The sequence below is a fragment of the Quercus lobata genome, chromosome 4, assembly GCF_001633185.2.
Source record: "Quercus lobata isolate SW786 chromosome 4, ValleyOak3.0 Primary Assembly, whole genome shotgun sequence".
Taxonomy (NCBI): domain Eukaryota; kingdom Viridiplantae; phylum Streptophyta; class Magnoliopsida; order Fagales; family Fagaceae; genus Quercus; species Quercus lobata.
In genome coordinates this window covers 79,057,188-79,075,800 of record NC_044907.1, presented here as the reverse complement: position 1 = coordinate 79,075,800, position 18,613 = coordinate 79,057,188, and the positions used below count along the sequence as shown (strand labels likewise).

At 35.2% G+C, this 18,613-nt stretch overlaps 1 protein-coding gene across 7 annotated transcripts; it reads right to left on the bottom strand.

Annotated features, from left to right (window-relative positions):
• Positions 1-11,060: 11,060 nt before the first annotated feature.
• On the bottom strand, positions 11,061-16,421 carry LOC115983475 (hypersensitive-induced response protein 1-like). Of its 7 annotated transcripts, none has more exons than XR_004090064.1 (6): positions 16,192-16,421; positions 15,522-15,711; positions 15,357-15,439; positions 14,922-14,989; positions 11,913-12,009; positions 11,061-11,823 (listed from the first exon to the last, which is right to left on the bottom strand). XR_004090064.1 is itself a non-coding variant. In XM_031106172.1 (5 exons), exons 2-5 carry the CDS (start codon positions 15,533-15,535, stop codon positions 11,744-11,746), a joined length of 288 nt encoding a protein of 95 aa, XP_030962032.1. In that variant the 5' UTR covers positions 15,536-15,711; positions 16,192-16,415; the 3' UTR covers positions 11,061-11,743. The 7 variants fall into 7 exon arrangements, 3 of the variants coding, with proteins under 3 accessions (XP_030962032.1, XP_030962033.1, XP_030962031.1); XR_004090063.1 differs by having other exon boundaries at positions 14,922-15,018; positions 16,192-16,420; XR_004090062.1 differs by lacking the exon at positions 15,357-15,439 and having other exon boundaries at positions 16,192-16,417.
• Between the last annotated feature and the right edge of the window lie 2,192 nt (positions 16,422-18,613).

Sequence of the window (18,613 nt, the reverse complement as noted above, 5' to 3'; positions counted from 1 at the left end):
AATAAAAAAAGAAAAGAAAAGAAAGGGAACTACATCAACGAAGCCCAGAGATAAGGGGCTGGTCTCCAAAGCGGCTGAACCGACCAATGCTAGTAAGAAGACGCTCGCGACGGCCCTCCAAGTCTGCCACTTCCTTCTTCAAAGTCTTAATCCGTGTGTCAATAGCATCTACAGCAGGTTGAACTTTTTTCATAAAAAAAGGCTTAGGCAATCTCACAGAAATGGTCTAGGATGAACTCCACAGCAAAACCCACACTGATCAGCTCCTGAACTGCAGCTTTCCACTGCAGGATCCTCTCGGAAGAGACAATATCAACAAAGTTATGCTCAATATCATTCTTTACGCTTCCCAGCGACTTCAAGAAATACTCCCTGGTAGAATGACCGAAGCGGAATCCCTGCATGAAGTCTCCCCGGTTACTGAAAACTGCCTCTAGGTGAGAAACACAATCTTGGGGAACCCTGAAGCCATGGAAGTCCACATAAGGAAGGCCGGAACCCCAGAAGTCTGCAGGATCGAGGTCGTTAATCTCAGGCTGATCAAAATGCGTAAAAAAGGCTGCGGCCTCACCCACAGGCTCTGGAATCGTGGTAGAACTGCTACCCACCTCAAACTGAGAAAGGATAGTAGGCAGCGGACCTAACAAGGAGCATGGGGGCTGTAGGAACGGCAGAAACAAGTACAGAAGGTACGGTAGAAACGGACGCTGTGGGAATGGAAGAAACGGGTGTTCTGGGTGTGGCAGGAGCAGCGGCTGAAGGCATACTACTGTGACCCTTGGTCCCTCAAAAGTCTACAAAGCACGAAAATAGACATACAAATAAAGGGAGATTGCAGCAAAGGGGAGACGCAAATACATACGTGTAAGGAAGAGATAACAAAAAAAAGGGGAAGGGAAAAAGGCACATACCCATGAATTCAGTCTCAGGGGGAGCACTCTTCTCGACGTCAGAGTCAGAAATCCTCTTCTTCAAGACAGGTTCATCGTTCGGGTCCTTAAGAACGTCATTAGACCCCTCAGAGGACAAGTCCACATCAGGTCCACGTGTGGCAGAGCTAGGAATGGAAGAAAGGATAACTACCAGTGAAGAACCATCCTTCATAGCCTGAGATAGAACTGCGAAAGGGTCACTGGTGGAGATGACAAGGGGTGTGACAGGAGAAGCAACCTCAGTCTAAATAGCAGTAGGAGGAGTGGCCATCTCTTGGGGAGTAAGTGTCTCGATAGGAATGGGAATGGCCTCACTAACCTTCCCAGTATGAGTACCCTCGTCTATGGGTACCGGCTTAGTGGGAATGGTAGGAGCCTTAACAGGAACTCCGTGTGCAGTAGCAGAAGGGGCAGGTGATGCAAATGCTACGTCATCCCCATAAAAAAAGCCTCTTATGGGTACACCCATGGAGGCAGAAAGTTCCTCGGCTGTGGGGTGGTATATAGAAAGAGGCTCGGGCTCATCTTAGAAGACAAAAAAAAAAAAAAGATATGAAGATCAAAGGAACTTTTAGGCGGATGAGACAAACAAAAGCATGCGGCAGATGAAACACGTGTAAAGAAAAAAAAAGAAGAGGGAAGAACAAAAGAAAGGAGATGTACCTCAAACTCAAGCTCATCAAGCAAAATGGGACAGGTGACTGATGTATCCTCCTTATGCTTAGACTGCAAAAAAAAAGGAAGGGGAGGGGGGGGCAAAAGATAAGGTTAAGGAGAGAAGCCAGCAAACATGTCAGGATTAGCTACAAGAAAGTCAAAAGCATAAAAGACGAAGCAGGATTAGGGGTAACTTACTCTCCGCTCAGCAGCAAACGCAGGGTGAGGGGTTGTCTTTCTCTTACTTCCTCGTGTCCTGCTGGAAGGGGGAGCATCTGTAGATGGCCTTGGAGTAGCAAGTTTGGATTTGCTTGTAGACTTAAGCTTGGCAGGACCCTTCTTACTCGGCATAGAAATATTCATCACTTTAACCTTTTTCTCCCAACCCGGAGGATAATCATTGGCGTGCCAATGCCACTCTCTTTTGTCCTTATCCCACTTAAAGATACCGATTCTACTTCCTGGCATAGGCTAACACAGACTTGGAAAGCAAAAGCAATCGAGAATTAGTCGAGATAATTATGCTAAGCCCATCAGGAGGAACGAGGGAGAAACCACAACTACCATCAACTCTTTTTCAAACGAAGTCATCACGGCCTGCCATTATCCATGCATGGCAGGGGTACAAAAGCCCTCCCTTAGTAAGCCTGGAACGGTAACTGCAGTAAAACGCTGACTTCAAAATTCAAAGGCAATGGGCCACAGAAAGGGTCGGACAGAAGTAGGGGACTCCATAAGAAAAGAAAGGCCATCAGGGATGTACTGGTCTAATCCGAATCGCCTTCTCACCCGATTGGCAGGATAATGAACAAACTTAATTCCTTCATTAGCCAAATAAGGCAGCCAACTAGCATTGGTGGCCGCCAAGTAAGTAATCTCGGTCTCATCAAAACCGGTCAAGGGAGTGGTAGTCTCGGCGGTGTCAACGAACAAACCCATAGCAGAATCTACACATGTATAATCGGTACCCAATTTTCTGTAAGCTCTCCAAGAAAATCCGACGCCTTGATCAAAGGATTCAACAGCAGAATGTTCAATTGGCTTCAAGCCAACCTAACGAAAGGCCAATGGAAAGTCTGACTCAAATCTGCCACAAAAATCAATAATGGCCTGCGGACACGACTGATACTTTTCTTCCGTGAAGCGAAAGGGCCTACACTTTGACAAATGCTTAGCACAACGCTTGTACAGTAGGTGTTACAAAATAGTACTATGAACAGAGAAGGTGACTATATGGCAGGAGCCTGCCTGGCTCTCATCGCTCCACAGGATGTCTAGTTAAACATACAAATGCCCCAAGAACATAAGAGCCAACGGTAGACTAACACTAGCAAAAATCTTAATAGCCAAACGAAAATATAAAGGTTTCACGACGTAATAGGGGTGAGACCCAAAAACAAACTTGCAAATCCAAAACACAGCAAATGCCGCACGACGGGCAGCCATAGAGAATTTAGAAGAAGAACTATCCTCACCACAGGAGAAGAAGAAGGTATGGGTAGTGGTACACCACCGGTGGACCAAGTGACGGAGGTTGAAGAGATCCCAAAAGTTGGATAAGCAACGGGATGAAACGATGGCCTTCAAAACACCGGCTCACTATAACAACCCATGAAGCCGATGTCGGATAACTCACTATTCATCCACTCCCTTCAACCCAGGGCGGTACCCGATCTAAACTCGAAATGGATAGGCTTGGGGAGCGAAGTGCCTTGACGAATGACAAGATCGGGGATCAAGGAGGCCAACGGGGCCTAAGAAACGTCCGTATTTCGTCGGTAAAGAGCGAGCCACACACGGCCCACCGGCGACAGTGCATAATCACCGGGAATCTTTGGGAAATGGGGATGGACGTCGTACCAGGGATCAATAAGTGGAGCGTACTCACTATCTGGGGCACGCTACACTTCTTCTTCATCGGAATGGTCCAACTCGGAGTACACAGCCTCCTCGCCTACATCTTGTGTGGCAGGAGGATCGGATATAACCTCTTTTCCTTTACGGTGGAAGGAGCTTTGGCTTTTCACCGGAGTCATTGTACAAGGATTTAATCGAAGAAAACAGATGGAGGTATTTAAGGAAGAGGAAGCAGAGAAGAAAGGGAAAACAAAAAGAGAGTTTTGGAAAGGAAGAAGGGGTTTGTGTTTGGATTACAAAGGGACTCCTTCTTAAATACCCAGGTCATTAATACCAACATGAAAGGAGGTGACGGGTCAGCCATCAAAAAGTGGATGAAATTAATGAAACGATGGCTGTGTTTCAAAATAACTGCTAAATTGGGGAATTTAAAGAGACAACATTGTTCACGGTAGATATCTATATATATATATATATATATATATGAATATATATGTATGTGTAAGGTAGGGACCACTGTTCAAAAAGCCTGCGAAGAAAAGGAAGATGGAAAGACAGAAAGGGCAGGGAAGTCTTTTATCCACATATGAACTATAGGAACGCTTCATATGTTCAGGGGGCTAAATGTTGATGGCCATTTTGGAAGCCCAAGTGGAAACGAGAAGCCTAGCAACACGGACAGAAAAGAATTGGTAAATGGATAGAAAACCCATTAAGCCCAAGCGGCAGGAATAATATATCATAGGCCCATGAGATAAACAAATGGGCCTTGAGGGGGTAAATGGGTTTAAAGGAGCCCGAAAAGAGAGAAATAAGCAAATCATGGGCAATATATGGTATGGAAAAGTGAGAATGGGCCAAAGTAGGCCCAAAGGATGAAAGCAAAGAAAGTAAGGGATTGATGGCAAGCCCATGAACCTCAAGGATGAGGAATAATGTAATTGGGCCAGGGAAGCCCAAAGAACTCAGAAAAAGCCCATGGGAATGTAAAGTTAAGAAAAGGGCCGAGGAAGTCCAAGGAAAGCAAATGGGCCAAGGACTCCCTAGAGAAAACAAATGGGACACAAGAGCCCGCCAGTGATGTAATGAAGGAACCAAGGGCCATATTGGGCCATTGGGAGAAGAATAAACGGCAAGCCCAAAAGGGCCCAGTAGGATTGAGGTAAACAAATTCGCAGTCGGAATGATGGAATGGCACGACAGGAGATGGTAGCAAAAAAAAGGTAGGCTAAAGAAAGGCAAGGCCCACCATCAAGCAAGGCCCAGCCCCTAGGTGGGACAAGCCATAAAAGAAAGCGAAATCAGAAAATAGTAAACAACGGATGGTAGACTGTGCAGGCTAACCACGGCAAACGCATGAGCAACAAGCAGATTTTGGACATTCATGGAAGAGAGGCACGCGCAAGGCCCAGACCTCACCAGCTTGTACCAGCCAATACAGGACACGGTGAGGTCATGGGTTAGAGGTAAGAGGGTATGGTTTGGCGGTGGGGAGAGGGGAAAAACCTATTTTGAGGTTCTTACTCAAGTTCTTTTGGGGGAAGTATCTTGTTGGGATGACATACCACCCAAAAGAAGCAAAGCTGAGTTGGAACCACTAGGTGCATGCCATGAGGGATAAGGAGAGAGAAGGCACCCACGCCATATCAGGAAAGGGTGCCACGACAGACAAACAAACAAAATAGTTTTCTTTTGTCTGGCGATAAGGAGTAGCACACAGACGAACCAGTGGTGGTCGGTAAGTACACCCAGACTAGATAAATGTGGTTAAGGGCTAAAATAGTAAAATCCAATCACGGCAGGCACTATAAAGAGCACCTTGCTGTGTACAGGAAGAGGGACAACACAAGCACCATGGTATTAGGAATTTGAAAACCAGGAAATAGAAAACAAGCATTAAGAAAAAGAAGTAGAAAGAAAAGAAAGGGGAATAGTAGAAGAGAAGAAAAGAAAAAGATAGAGAGTTAGAGCAACAGACATGCACCAATAGGTCGATTCCCTCTCTCCCTCTCAAAGTCCTGCTCCCTGCCAGAAACAAAGAGTTCTCTTGTGCACCAACCATTTAGATCCGCTTCCTTCAAAGTCATTAATTTCCACGGTAGGATCTCCTTGGGAGATTATTCACTTTGAGAAGAGGCGTACTTCCTTCTCTGGTTTTAGTCTTGCGGATCAGATTTAATCTGATTTCTTTCATCTTTTAATTAACCCATATACTACCCACTTTTTCCTTATAAAAATAGCTGTTGTTAAATTGTGATTATCTTTTCTTAAGTAGGGATTATCTATTTACTTTAATAAAGAAGTCAAAGTACTTTCTTTTATCTTATTATTTTCATATTTGCCTGCCACGACTCATCTGAAACAGTTCTGGCCGTCGTAAGCGTGCTTCTGGCAAACGAGGCATAGTTTGCGCACAAGCCGGATCAAATTGAGTTGCAGTTGGACCGGTCTCAACTCTCTTACTCAGAATATTTGGGCCTAGTACCGCAGGAGGCAATCCAGCCTAATTTAACCAAAAAGTCCCACCACACTAATCATAATACATCATAAAATTATTTACATAATAATAACACATCATATTATTTACATAATCAGGATCATTTTAGTGTTCAAAATGTGAAACAAAAACAAATTTCTCTATCCCAAGGTTAGAGGCAGTCACAACAACTACATACTCTCCAAATATTGATAATATATTCATCTCATTATAATTACTATGTATAAAATTGCAAACTAAATGATGGTTTTGAAAATTACACAGTTGCTAAGATTTTTGATGCACCTTCAAATGACAAAAAGGTATGGAAGAAAAAAAACATATACACACAATCCAATATGCTATATTAACTCTTTTGCTACCCTATTCCTAAATTAACAATATATATATATATATATATATATGTATATATATATTTACAAAAAACTGTCATATCACTGAAATTTAATATGAATGCAAATACCTATGAAAAATCTTAATGACAACAAATCTGCAAGTCCAAACTTTGTAAGATCCAGTCAAGAGTCTTCTAATCCAATGCCAATTCATTAGTGATTAATACAAATAATGTAACAAAAGGAAAAAGTGATGAAAGCTCAAAAATTGAACAAATAGGGATGGATCAAACTTCAAACGCTAGTGATTATTACAAATAATGCAACAAAATGAAAAAGTAATGAAAGCTCAAAAATTGAACAAATAGGGATGGATCAAACTTCAAATGTTGAAGATGAAGAAATATATGATGATAATATATCCCTTAATAAGCTTTACAAGCGTCGCCATACCACAATAACAAAGCATTGAAGAAACAAAAATCGTAATGAAGCTCTTGATTACATCACTTAATAAAGATCATTAATATGGAATAAATTAATATGCTTTTATCAACTTTTAATATACAATACTACTCCAAAGCTGTTGTTGTTGTTGTTGATTTTTTTTTTTTTTTTTTTTTTTCAATTACTAACAAAGTTTTATAACAAATATGCTATAATATATGTATAAAATTCTTTTAAAAAAAAAATTTACATAAAACATTATAACATTATCCGTGTATCGCATGGGCAACTTACTAGTATATATATAAAAGCATAGACCTCATGTGAGAGTGCATGAGGTCCTGCCACGTGACACTCTAATGTTGCATTTAACATTTTTTTATCTCTTTTCATTAAGTTCTTTTACTGTTACCCAATAGATCATAGTAACTTTTTTTTACTATTATATAAATTTAGCATTTTTCACCTCTTTTTATTAAGTTTTTTTTACTGTTACCTAATAGATCATAGTAACTTCTTTTTAGTATTATATAAAATATGAGCTGTTCTTGACAATTAGATCAAAGGTTATTCACTACAAAATGGACTACCTTTTAAAAGTAGACCAAACCTTATGAAAAACTCAAGCCCACTTACATATTATGACCTAAGTTTGACCCTTCTCATGTGTAAATCAAAGCAAAAACTCTAATTCTCTTACAAACTCTCTTCTTCCTCCCCCATGTATAGATGATACTTCTAGAAAATCTCATTCTCATGAAATCATGTCTCAATTTTTCCCCAATTTCAATTCAATATGCTTTTGTCTATTAATAATGTTCTATGCAATTTATGCATACAAATTCTCTATCATTGACCAGTGCAACAAAAATTTATATAAATCTTGAGATCCTTGAGGTTGCTGAAATAATTGACAAGTGCATATTTCTAAAATTTATAATAACAAAAAGTCTAATAAATAGTATATACTATCTCACAAAATTCCATTAACTTAATATTTTCTTTAAAAAAATGCAATGATAGGAATGGTAAAAAACACAATCCTATACAAGAAATACCAAAAATACATGCAAAACAATTTTCATAGGAGGATTTATCTTTAAATAATATGAAGACAATAGTAAAGATAAAATGCATTGAATGAGATCCTACGAAACAAGTTTGTTAATCATTTCAAATTATACTCATCATTTACTTAAAAAAATAATGATACGTCATATTATTTTCATTAGAAAAATAATACATATTAATTTCAAAGTGCATTGCAAGATGTGAATTGCTAGTGTATTGTAACAATAAGTAACATTGATACAACAACGTGTTGGTATTACATTTTGTGCATATTTTGTGAAAGGAATGTCAAGCCACAAGCAAGATCATTTTGGTGTGCAAAATGTGAAACAAAAACAAATCTTTCTATCCCAAAGTTAGAGGCACTCACATTAACTACATACTCTCCAAATATTTATAATATATTTATCTCACTATAACTACTATATATATACAATTGCAAACCACTTCAGATACAAGATTCAAATTGAAGTTTTTGATGCAACTAACAAAACAAATTTTGTGATATTTGATTCAGATGTCGAGAAAATCCTAAATAAATCTACAAGAGATCTAGCTAAAAAGTAAACTGAGGTACAACTTATTTAAATTATTGTAAAACTATTGATATTGGAGAAGGAATCCCATGTGATTTGAAAAAAAAAATTAGGAAAAAAATGGATTTTCCTACTTCATTTGAGTGAATCCAATCTAAAGGATGGTTTTGAAAATTACACAGTTGCTAAGATTTTTTATTCACCTTCAAATGAAAAAAAGGTATGAAAGAAAAAAATATATATACACAATCCAATATGCTATATTAATTCTTTTTGCTGCATTATTCCAAAATTAACAAAAATAAAAAATAAAAACATTTATAAAAAACTGTCACATCATTGAAATTTACCATAAATGCAAATACCTATGAAAAATCTTAGCGACAAAGTCCACACTTTTTAAGATCCAATCAAGAATCTCCCGGTGCCAATTCATTAGTGATTAACACAAATGATGCAACAAAAGGAAAAAGTGATGAAAGCTCAAAAATTGAACAAATATTGACGGACTAAACTTCAAACGTTGAAGATGGAGAAACTGATAATGATAACAAGCATCACCATACCGCAATAACAAAGCATTAAAGAAACAAAAAAAAAAAATGATTTCATAATGAAGCTTTTTATTACATCACATAATAAAAATCAACAATATAGAATGAATTAATATGTTTTTATCAACTTTTATTATACAATACGACTCCAAAGTAGTTTAAATTATTGCTCATTACTTAAACAAAATAATTATAATAGATATATGTGTGCAATTTATAATTGTTAATTTTTATGATGAATTCATTACTAACAAAGTTTTATAACAAATATGCTATAATTTATGTATAATATTTTCCAAAAACAAATTTACGTAAAACATTATAACATTATCCATGAATCACATAGGCAACGTACTAGTTGTTCTAAGCATGCAACAACTTACTGAATTCATAATCAGTGTAACCTATATTATGCTCAAAATAAATTTTGAATTGAAAAGAACATTGACATTTAAGAGTTTTAACAAGTGAATTTCTTTAAGAAATATAAGTGTATAGATCTTTGCAACAGTTTCATCATACCTTGGGATTAAAATATTTATTCATTTAGTTGAAGTGTGTTTTTTACTTTGTAGGCCTTTCATTTTAAGAAACAAAGCTCCTTCATGGAAAAGAGGAAAATGAAAGGCCTAATTTTTCTAGACAATATAATAAGAAATAGGGGTGTGCATGGGTCGGGTTGAGGGGATTTTTTAACCCAACCCACCATGGTGGGTCAAAAAAAATTCAACCCAACCCAACCCAACCCATCACATAAGTCCAACCGAACTCACATGGGTCGGGTTGAACCCATGAGTTTCACAAATTTTTTTTTTAATTATTATTGAGTAGAAAAAAAGTATAAATATTAATATATTAAAAAAAACCTAAAGATTAGTATAATTGTAACTCCTTAAAGACAAACAATACTAATGACTAAACAACAATAGTAATTTATTAGGATTTATGTGAATTAATTGGCTTTTATATAGGATAAGAAGAACTAGTTATTTAAAAAATTTTATTAATTATATAATATTATATATATATATATATATATTAAATTAGTATTAGTAGGAGGAACCGAGGAAATGCTACTCTATAGCTAGTTTTTTTTAAAAATTATTAAATATATAATATATATATATATATATATATTTATATATAAATAAGTGTCCTACAGTTGATTTTTAAAAAAATTATTAAATATATAATATATATTAAATATGGGTGGGTGGGGTCGGGTCGAGTTTGGTGGATTTGTAATTTTATGACCCAAACCCAACCCGACCCGCTATAGAAATTTTTTTTGTAACCCAACCCAACCCAACCCACCAAGCCTTAAAAACTGACCCAACCCGGCGAGTTGGGTCGGGTCGGTGGGTTTTCTGCACACCCCTAATAAGAAATCTTCAAAGTGCTCTGGTAAGTGGTAAGGAGGTCATAATCTCTTTTCTCCCTTTGATAAGTTAGTAAATGCTAATGAGTGCCCTTGAAAAGCCCCATAATAATTTGCTTCAGAACATAAAATGGAGAGAATCTGTTCCATTTGGAAGAGCTTAAACATAATTTTTATATTACAAAAAAAAAGGACAACAAAATTGGCTAGGATGTCCGTTGCATCAAAATGATCAGAGATTCTATTTGTTCTTTAATTTTTTGTGCATGAAGCCAAAGAGATTTGGCTGAAATGGAACCTCTTCTCCAATTCCCACCTAAGTGCAAAGGACATCCGTTAGGGGTGGGTTTTGAGTTTGATTCTTACTGTTGACAAAAAGGGACAATGCAAACTTTAATTTTATCATAATTTCTTTAGTAAGTAAATCAATGTCTATGCTGTTAGTTTTTACTTCCTTTTTTTCCCACTTCTTGGGAGTGATCATTGATTTCGATTGTTGACTTTGTTATAGGTTGCTTTAAAGATCATATCTAGCGCATGGTCTGGAGTTGAGCTGTTGAGGAAACCACCAAATGGGGGTTATTGCCTTATAGGTGAAAACTACACAAAACATGCAATTTGCTAATCCCATTTACTAATATATCAAACCTTAATTAAGATAATACATCTAGAAGGTAAGACTGGTTGTCTTTAGATTCTCTAAATGTCCATTCAGTGGCACCAATATGTTTACTGACCAAATTATGAAAATAACTAATGGGAGGGAAACTTAAACAATGACATTGAGCTTCAGCCATGGCTTGATAAGATACAGATGAATTTCACTACTTCCATGGCTTGTGCCATTATCGTCCAGTGGTCTGTTCTCAAAAACCACAACCACTGCAAGTTTTGGTCTGTTCCCAAAGCAAACCTACCGAAGGGAACCATTCACAAAATACAGACAACAGTTACAAAATATCATATAACAACAGAGGATTCCACAAAATTACCCAAATCAGTACCATCTCATCCTATAAAAGAATATTGCGAATACTATGGCCAAGTTCAACACCATGAATACACACCACACCACTAAGTTGCAACTTGCAAGACAATCCCTAGCTCCTATCTTCACTCAAGTAAATAATTTGGAAAGTAAAAGAAGAATAAAAGACAACTCTTAGATACTAGCACCAATCATTTCATACACCATTAGAAAAGCCACTCGTGCAACATATATGTTGGGACAAAGTCACTAATTTTGAGTGGTATTTGCTTGAAGGAGGCCATCTCTAATCTGTGAAGCAATGTCTTTCACAGCACTTGGTCCGTATGTGATGACAATGCGCCAATTTCTTTCATTGTGTCTAAATATTGAGTCACCAGAACCATGTCCATGACATCCCTTGACATAGTCCCGGGTACATTCACAGAGAAAGCAAGCACACTGTCCCTCAGCCCAACTTCAATGGTCTGATGCTGGCATGCTTACCATGCTCAGTCTCCCTTGGCATGTTTTATTTGCAGAATTTTTTCTGCTTCAGCCTTCTCGTTAGCCACCACCTTCATTCTTGCAACTGTTCATCGCATGTAAAAGGTCAATGACAAGTTAATTAGTATTCAAAGAAAAAGGAGAAAAAATATTCAATTCAAAATGAACACTTACTCGCATTTATCTCACTCATAGTCCTCTTCACATGTTCATCATGTTCAGTGTCCACAAGAACCATTTGAACAATCTCAAATCCATAAGCTGACTTGGCCTATGCATGTAAAATTCAAAATATTAAAAAGAAACAGATTTACCTTGTAACTTGACTAATACTAAACCAGATTAGCAGACAGGGAAATCCCTTTTGAGTTCCTCTTCCACATCTTTCGCGATCTAATTATTTTGTTCAAAAACAGAATCCAGCACCAACTTAGGAACACTTGCTCTAATAACTAGAAGAATAGGGATATAAGCCTGTTAGTCTCTCCAAACGATATACAAATAGGTAAAATTGTCTCCAATGGAAACTATGACATAACAAGTATATGCATTGATAGTGACTAAAAACTTTCCCCAACCTAAAGACATTATTCTACACAGCAAATTTCATAACTACTATAAGAACTTTTTTTTTCTCTTTTTCCGTCACTATCCACTATTTGTCCTCATAATATTCACATCAGATACATTACCTCCATGGTCCTCTCCACATGAACATTATTGCAAATATAATCACTTTTCCAAGTCCAATAAAGCATATCATATACATAGTTAATCACGATGCTTTAAGCAAATCATAAAGAACAATAAAAAATTAAACGATTATCCTATACAGCTGTTTCACTAAGAATAGAAATTCAATTTTTTTAGCATAAACTTCAAAAAATCAACATCAAGTTAGAAAAGAATTAAATACTTCTCAGCATAAACTTCAAAAGTCAATATCAAGTTAGAAAAGCCCAGACTTCTCAGAATTTATTTATTTTCCTTACAAATACGGACCCATGGGACCTTATTTAATAGTAAAGGACATGACTCTTTTAATTTCATTATTAAGACTAACATGGTGACTTTCAACTTCAAGGTCCAGTTACACATCCATACCGTTAAAGACATAGGATTGGATCTGTGCTCTGGTGTTGCTGAGTTTGTAGAAAGCATCAGCAGCTTTGTCTGACAAGGCCCGGTATTGAATAGAAGTAACAACAGTAACAAACACATTATCCCCAAAAAATATATAAATATATAGATCAGAAGCCACTAAGGCTTCGCTTGGGAGTTCATAAGGGAAGGGAATGGAATGGAATAATAATAAGGGAATGGAAAGAAATGAAACGGTATGGAATATATTTAAGTAAAGGAAAAGAATGGAATTAAATAACCTTGATTGAATGTTTTAAAATAAAGGAATGGAAATGAATGAAAATAAATGGAATGTAAGTAATCTTGTTTGGAAGCAACATGGAGGGAATGGAACAGAATCATTTTTGACAATATTACTATTAGACCCCTATTTTAAAATAAAGAGTTGAATATATAGGGATATTTTGGGAGTTTCAGTAAAAAAATCATTAAATCTAATTTCATTCCCTCCAATTTTTCCCAATTTTGGGGGGAATGAAAATTTGAGATTTTAAGGGAATAGAGAGGAATGAGTGTTCCCTCCTACTTAAACTCCCAAACGAGGGAATAAAAGAATATTCTAAAATGATTTTTTTCATTCCTTTTCATTCCATTCCATTCCCTCCTCCCAAGCGAAGCCTAAAGGATCATGTTATTAAGCATATAAAATAGTTTAAAACAAAATGATAGTGCTTAGCCTAAAATTTTCGTGCATTACTGCCTTTAACTCAAAAAATAAAAATAAAAAGTTCCAAATCCATTCTGCAGTCACTCATGATTTGACAACAATTAAGCAAAACACACCTTCAGACAAACATTTCTTGCAAATCAGTATGATACTAATTATTTCCAATCAGTTTTGGGTTCCCTTGCTTCAAACCCAGAAAAGAAGAAACAACATTTATATAGAGACAAATTGATTGCTACAGAACAGAAAAATTATTGTAAATTGCAAATTTAAAATGTTACCTTTGTCTTCCCATATAATTTCCAAAGTATATGATTCTTTTTTTCACATAATTACTAATTCAAAAAAAATTAAATCCATCTAAGACCCAATGATACTATTTGGCTATCATACAAAAAAAAATAGTTTACAAGCATTTTCCAACTAAATTCCTAAGAAGAAAAAGAAATGAGAAATTAAGAAAAAAAAATATGTAACAAACTTTTGTCCTTGTTTCACATCAAACATCCAGCTGCTGCACACACAACGAAAGGTGGCTAGCTAACTGCTGTCCCAAAACCCAAGGCCAACAATGGCATCCGGGCTCAAGCACATCATCAAACTTCCCGGGAGCTGTTCTTTATTGTCTGTTTAACAATATTTGGAAAAAGAAAAGTATTTCTCTTTTCTTTTTTTTCTTTTTTTTTTTGGGTTGAATTTTTTTGACAATTTAGACCTGAAAAAAAAAAAATCATAATCAAAAAGTGCCTGAAACAAATAGTTGGCCAATTAAAGGTGACTAACAATTTGAGGAAACCAAAACAGCAAAAATGGAACTTATCACAATTATTTAACTTTCTAAGCTTTCCCAAAAACTATTATGTACTTTAGAATCTATTGATAGACTCCTCTCGACGTATAAAACTGTAAAGAGGTACTGACTCTTTTAAAGTCTGTTTCTTACATTTTACCCAACTTTCATTTAAGAATCATTATCCACAACCAATCATCAAATCCTAAGCCTTAAACTATTGCTAAAACCCTTAGGCGAAAGGACTCCTGATATTAACAAAAATATCTTAAAAAAGAGAGAGAGTAGGAAGATTAAGGATCAAGTACAGACCCGCATAATGCCATCTCTGGACAATATCAGCGCATGTAACTACCCGGGACAAGCCTTTTCAGGCTCCTCCTTGATGAAATCAATTTTATCAAAATCCTTTGAGGTCTGAAATAAATTTTATTACCATTGCTGTCATCCAGAAGGACGGAAGCATCACAGTCCAGATCAAGAAAATCTCACAAAACATTGAGGCCAACAAATTAATACTTAAAACTAAACGGCAGGATTAAATTGGAATAATGAATTGATACTCCCAATAATCAGAACATACATTTTTCTCATCTGGTTGTGGAATGTCGGCCAGTGCTTTGAAATATGAATGAATGCTCTCCCTCCGTCCTGTTAAAGAGATAGAAAGGGCCACCAGCCTGTGATGTTAAGTATAGAATTTACATCATAGCACTCCAATAAAAAGAGTTACTAAGAGCTGTTCTTTATTGTCAGTTTAACTGAATTTGGAATAAGTAAAGTATTTCATTTTTTTTCATTTTTTGATACTTTAGGCCTGAAAAATTATAACCAAAAAGTTCCCGAAACAACTAGTAAAGTTTTATGTAACAATTTGTGGAAACAAAAACAGCAAAAATCACTAGGAACATATTTTCAATTCATTAAGTTTCTAAGCTTTCCCCACAATCAATATATACCTTCCTCAACATATAAAAATGTAATGAAAATGCCAACTCTTTTAAACTCTGTTTCTTACATTTTCCCCAAGTTTCATTTAAGCATCATTATCCACAATCAATCATCAAATCCTAAACCTTAAGCTGTTGCTAAAACCGTTAGCTGCAAGGACCCTTAATATTAACAAAAAAGATATCTAAAAGAGAGAGAGAGAACATATGAAAATTCAGGATAGAGAACAGACCAGCATAATCCCATCTCTGGTGGCAATAGAAACAATATCAGCACATGAAAGTACACCCTGGCCAAGCCTTTTCAAGGTATGATTGGGTATGGAATGATTTTTATAACCATTGCTGTCATCCAAAGGGACCGAAGCATGACAGCCCTGATCAAGAAAATTCCACAGAACATTAAGACCAACTAATTAAAACCTGCAAATAAATGGCAAGAAATCACAACACCGAGATTAAATCAGAATAACGAATCAATACTCCCAAAAATCAGAACATAAAATTTTCTGTCTTGTTTAATATTTTAATAAAAAAAAAAACTTCATACGCATACTAAGACTCACACTACGCACAAGAAAAGCAATGCAAAAATTCACAAAGCCAACATAATTCAGAATCAAAAGTCACTTCCTGGGCCATATATTAGGCAACGTAAAATAAATAAAACACCCACATCAGAAAACAGAAAGCAACAAATGTACATAAACCCACCCTAATAGCGGAACTCGGCTTAATAATGAAACTCTACAAGAAACATAGAGAAAATATAGAGTAATTAACACCACCCTCAAAAAAAAAAAAAAAAAAAAAAAAAAAAAACCACTCCTCTTTAATCTGTAAAATGAAGGTAATATTACAAGGATGTAATAATAATAATTGAAATATATATTAGAATATGACCTGATTATTGGACGCTGCAACTAAGCAGTGAAGTTGCCCCTTTAAAAGAAAAAGAGTTTTTGAAATGGAGCATAGCAGAGGATTGGTGTGAAAAAAAGAGAGAAGAGGAACAATAATTAGGTCTTCTGGGTCACTTTTTGTTTTTTGGTGGAAATCTTGTTCGTGCAGTCGCGCGTGCCTATCGAGTATCGTAAATACAAGTACTTCTGGAAATATCCTTAAGGAATACCGTATTGATCTTAATTCCTGTAAGGTACACTCATGACCAACATTGTGAAGTCGTGTTTTAAAATTCTTATTTTACAATTTAACAAATCATTTTTTTTTTTTTTAACTAGAATTTCAGTTCATGAGGTAAAATGTGTAAGGTAAAGTGTGTATTACAGATTATATGACATTGTGATAACACTACTCAGGTCTAATTTGGTGTTATAAAATTTCAATTCATGCATACAGTGGTGAAGCTAACATCGTACTCGGTTTCTTTTTGGGAAAAAAGTAGGAGGATGTAATTAATGATTGATTATATACAATTTTATTCAAGCAAATATACTTTTTTTTTTTTTAGTAAAAGGCAAAAGAATAGTTCACTTTGTGCTCACCGCACAGCTCCGTAAGTATTAAAAATACTTTAAAATAAAAGATAAATATATATATATATATATATATACACACATATGTATTAATCACTAAAGTTGAGAGAAAATTCAAATATATTTTAAATTAAAATTCAATTAGAGTATAATTTTATGTCATGTGCCTCATCTAATCTAAAATTTTAAACTTTTGTGCCAAGTGAGTTAACTTAGTGTAAAAATTAGATTTTAATTAGAGTTTAATTTTAGTACTTCCAAATGTACTGGTTGAACTAATGTTATATATATTTAATAATTCAAACTAACATCAATATCACCACTACAATTCATCGTTCATGTGCATAAGCATAGGTTACATACTAGTTAGAATAATAATAGATGATTATTTCTTTTCTTTTTTTTTCTTTCCTTTTGTAATGGAAAAAAATTTCATAACTGCCTGGTTTAATAGAGCTATAAACTTACATTCTTTTGAGAGTATCCAAAAAACAGAACTCGGATTCAATTTTGAAGATATTTTCCATTCTTTTTGCTAAGGAAACTATATATATACCAATAACATTCTTTGTGTATTCTAGTTGTATTCTCATCCCTTTTCAATGACACATTTCTAAAGCTTTTTTAGTAAGTCAAATCTCTCGATCAGCTATTAACAAAAATTTAATTGTTGTCACTTTTGTTTTACTTCATTCTAAATCACAAGAGCTACTTATTAGATTACTCCATCTTTTATATCTAATTAGCCTGAAATGCCAATTCTATAACTAACATATAATCTTTTTTAGACCGTATCAAAGTTGTTCAATGCTTGATGCATTAGGCCTATTTGTACATTTTATGCAAGATACAGTGGGACGAGCAAAATCTATCCCATTCATTTACCTATTTATAATGGAAAAAATTTGCATAGAATAAAACACACAAAACTTATCAAACAAGGTCGAGATTGTCAAAGTAACAGCTAAGAAAAGTTTAATTATTGGCTTCATCTCTTAAAATTAGTGTGAGAGAGAATACATATATATGTATATATATATATTTATTTATTTATTTATCACCACTATTTTTAAGTCTTTGATTAGTCAAATTCCTTCAATCTTGAAAACATGGGGTACAAAGATATAAAATCATGAAAAAATGTTTCACCATGTCTCTTGTAATAACTAATTAAAGAGTTACTAACTAATCTTGACCAATGTGCACGTTTGGTGCGGTGGTTAGTCCACAAATATAAATGCTTGTGGGGTGTTAAGGGCAAGGACCAGAGTTCAAGTCTCTAGGAAGGAGTTTCACACACCTATATATTTAGATTAGGTTAGAGTAGAAATTCTATCTTGTATATATATTAAAAAATAAATAAATTAAAAAAAAAAAAAACAACAACAACAACTAATCTTGAAAAATGTTACACCATGTCTCCAGCCGAGTGACTCAAGATTATTGCACTTTAAATTAAAGAGTTTTTGTCATGTGACTCACTAATTATTAAGATAGTTAATTTACTCATGAGTTACTAATTATTAAAACGGTTTTGATAGTATTAGTCAAATGTTTTTTTTTTTTTACATAAAATTTTAATTTATGGCACAAAAATTCTACTGATATACATAAAATTTAATAATACTACAGTGGAGAGAGAGAGAGAGAGAGAGAGAGAGAGAGAGAGAGAATATTTAGGGGATAAGAAAACAAATATGCAAGATAATAAATAAATAGGATATTATACATTAAATAATTTAAATGAATATGTACATTTTATGCAAGATACGATGGGACGAGCAAAATCTGTCCCATCCATTTACCTATTTGTAATGGAAAAAATTTGC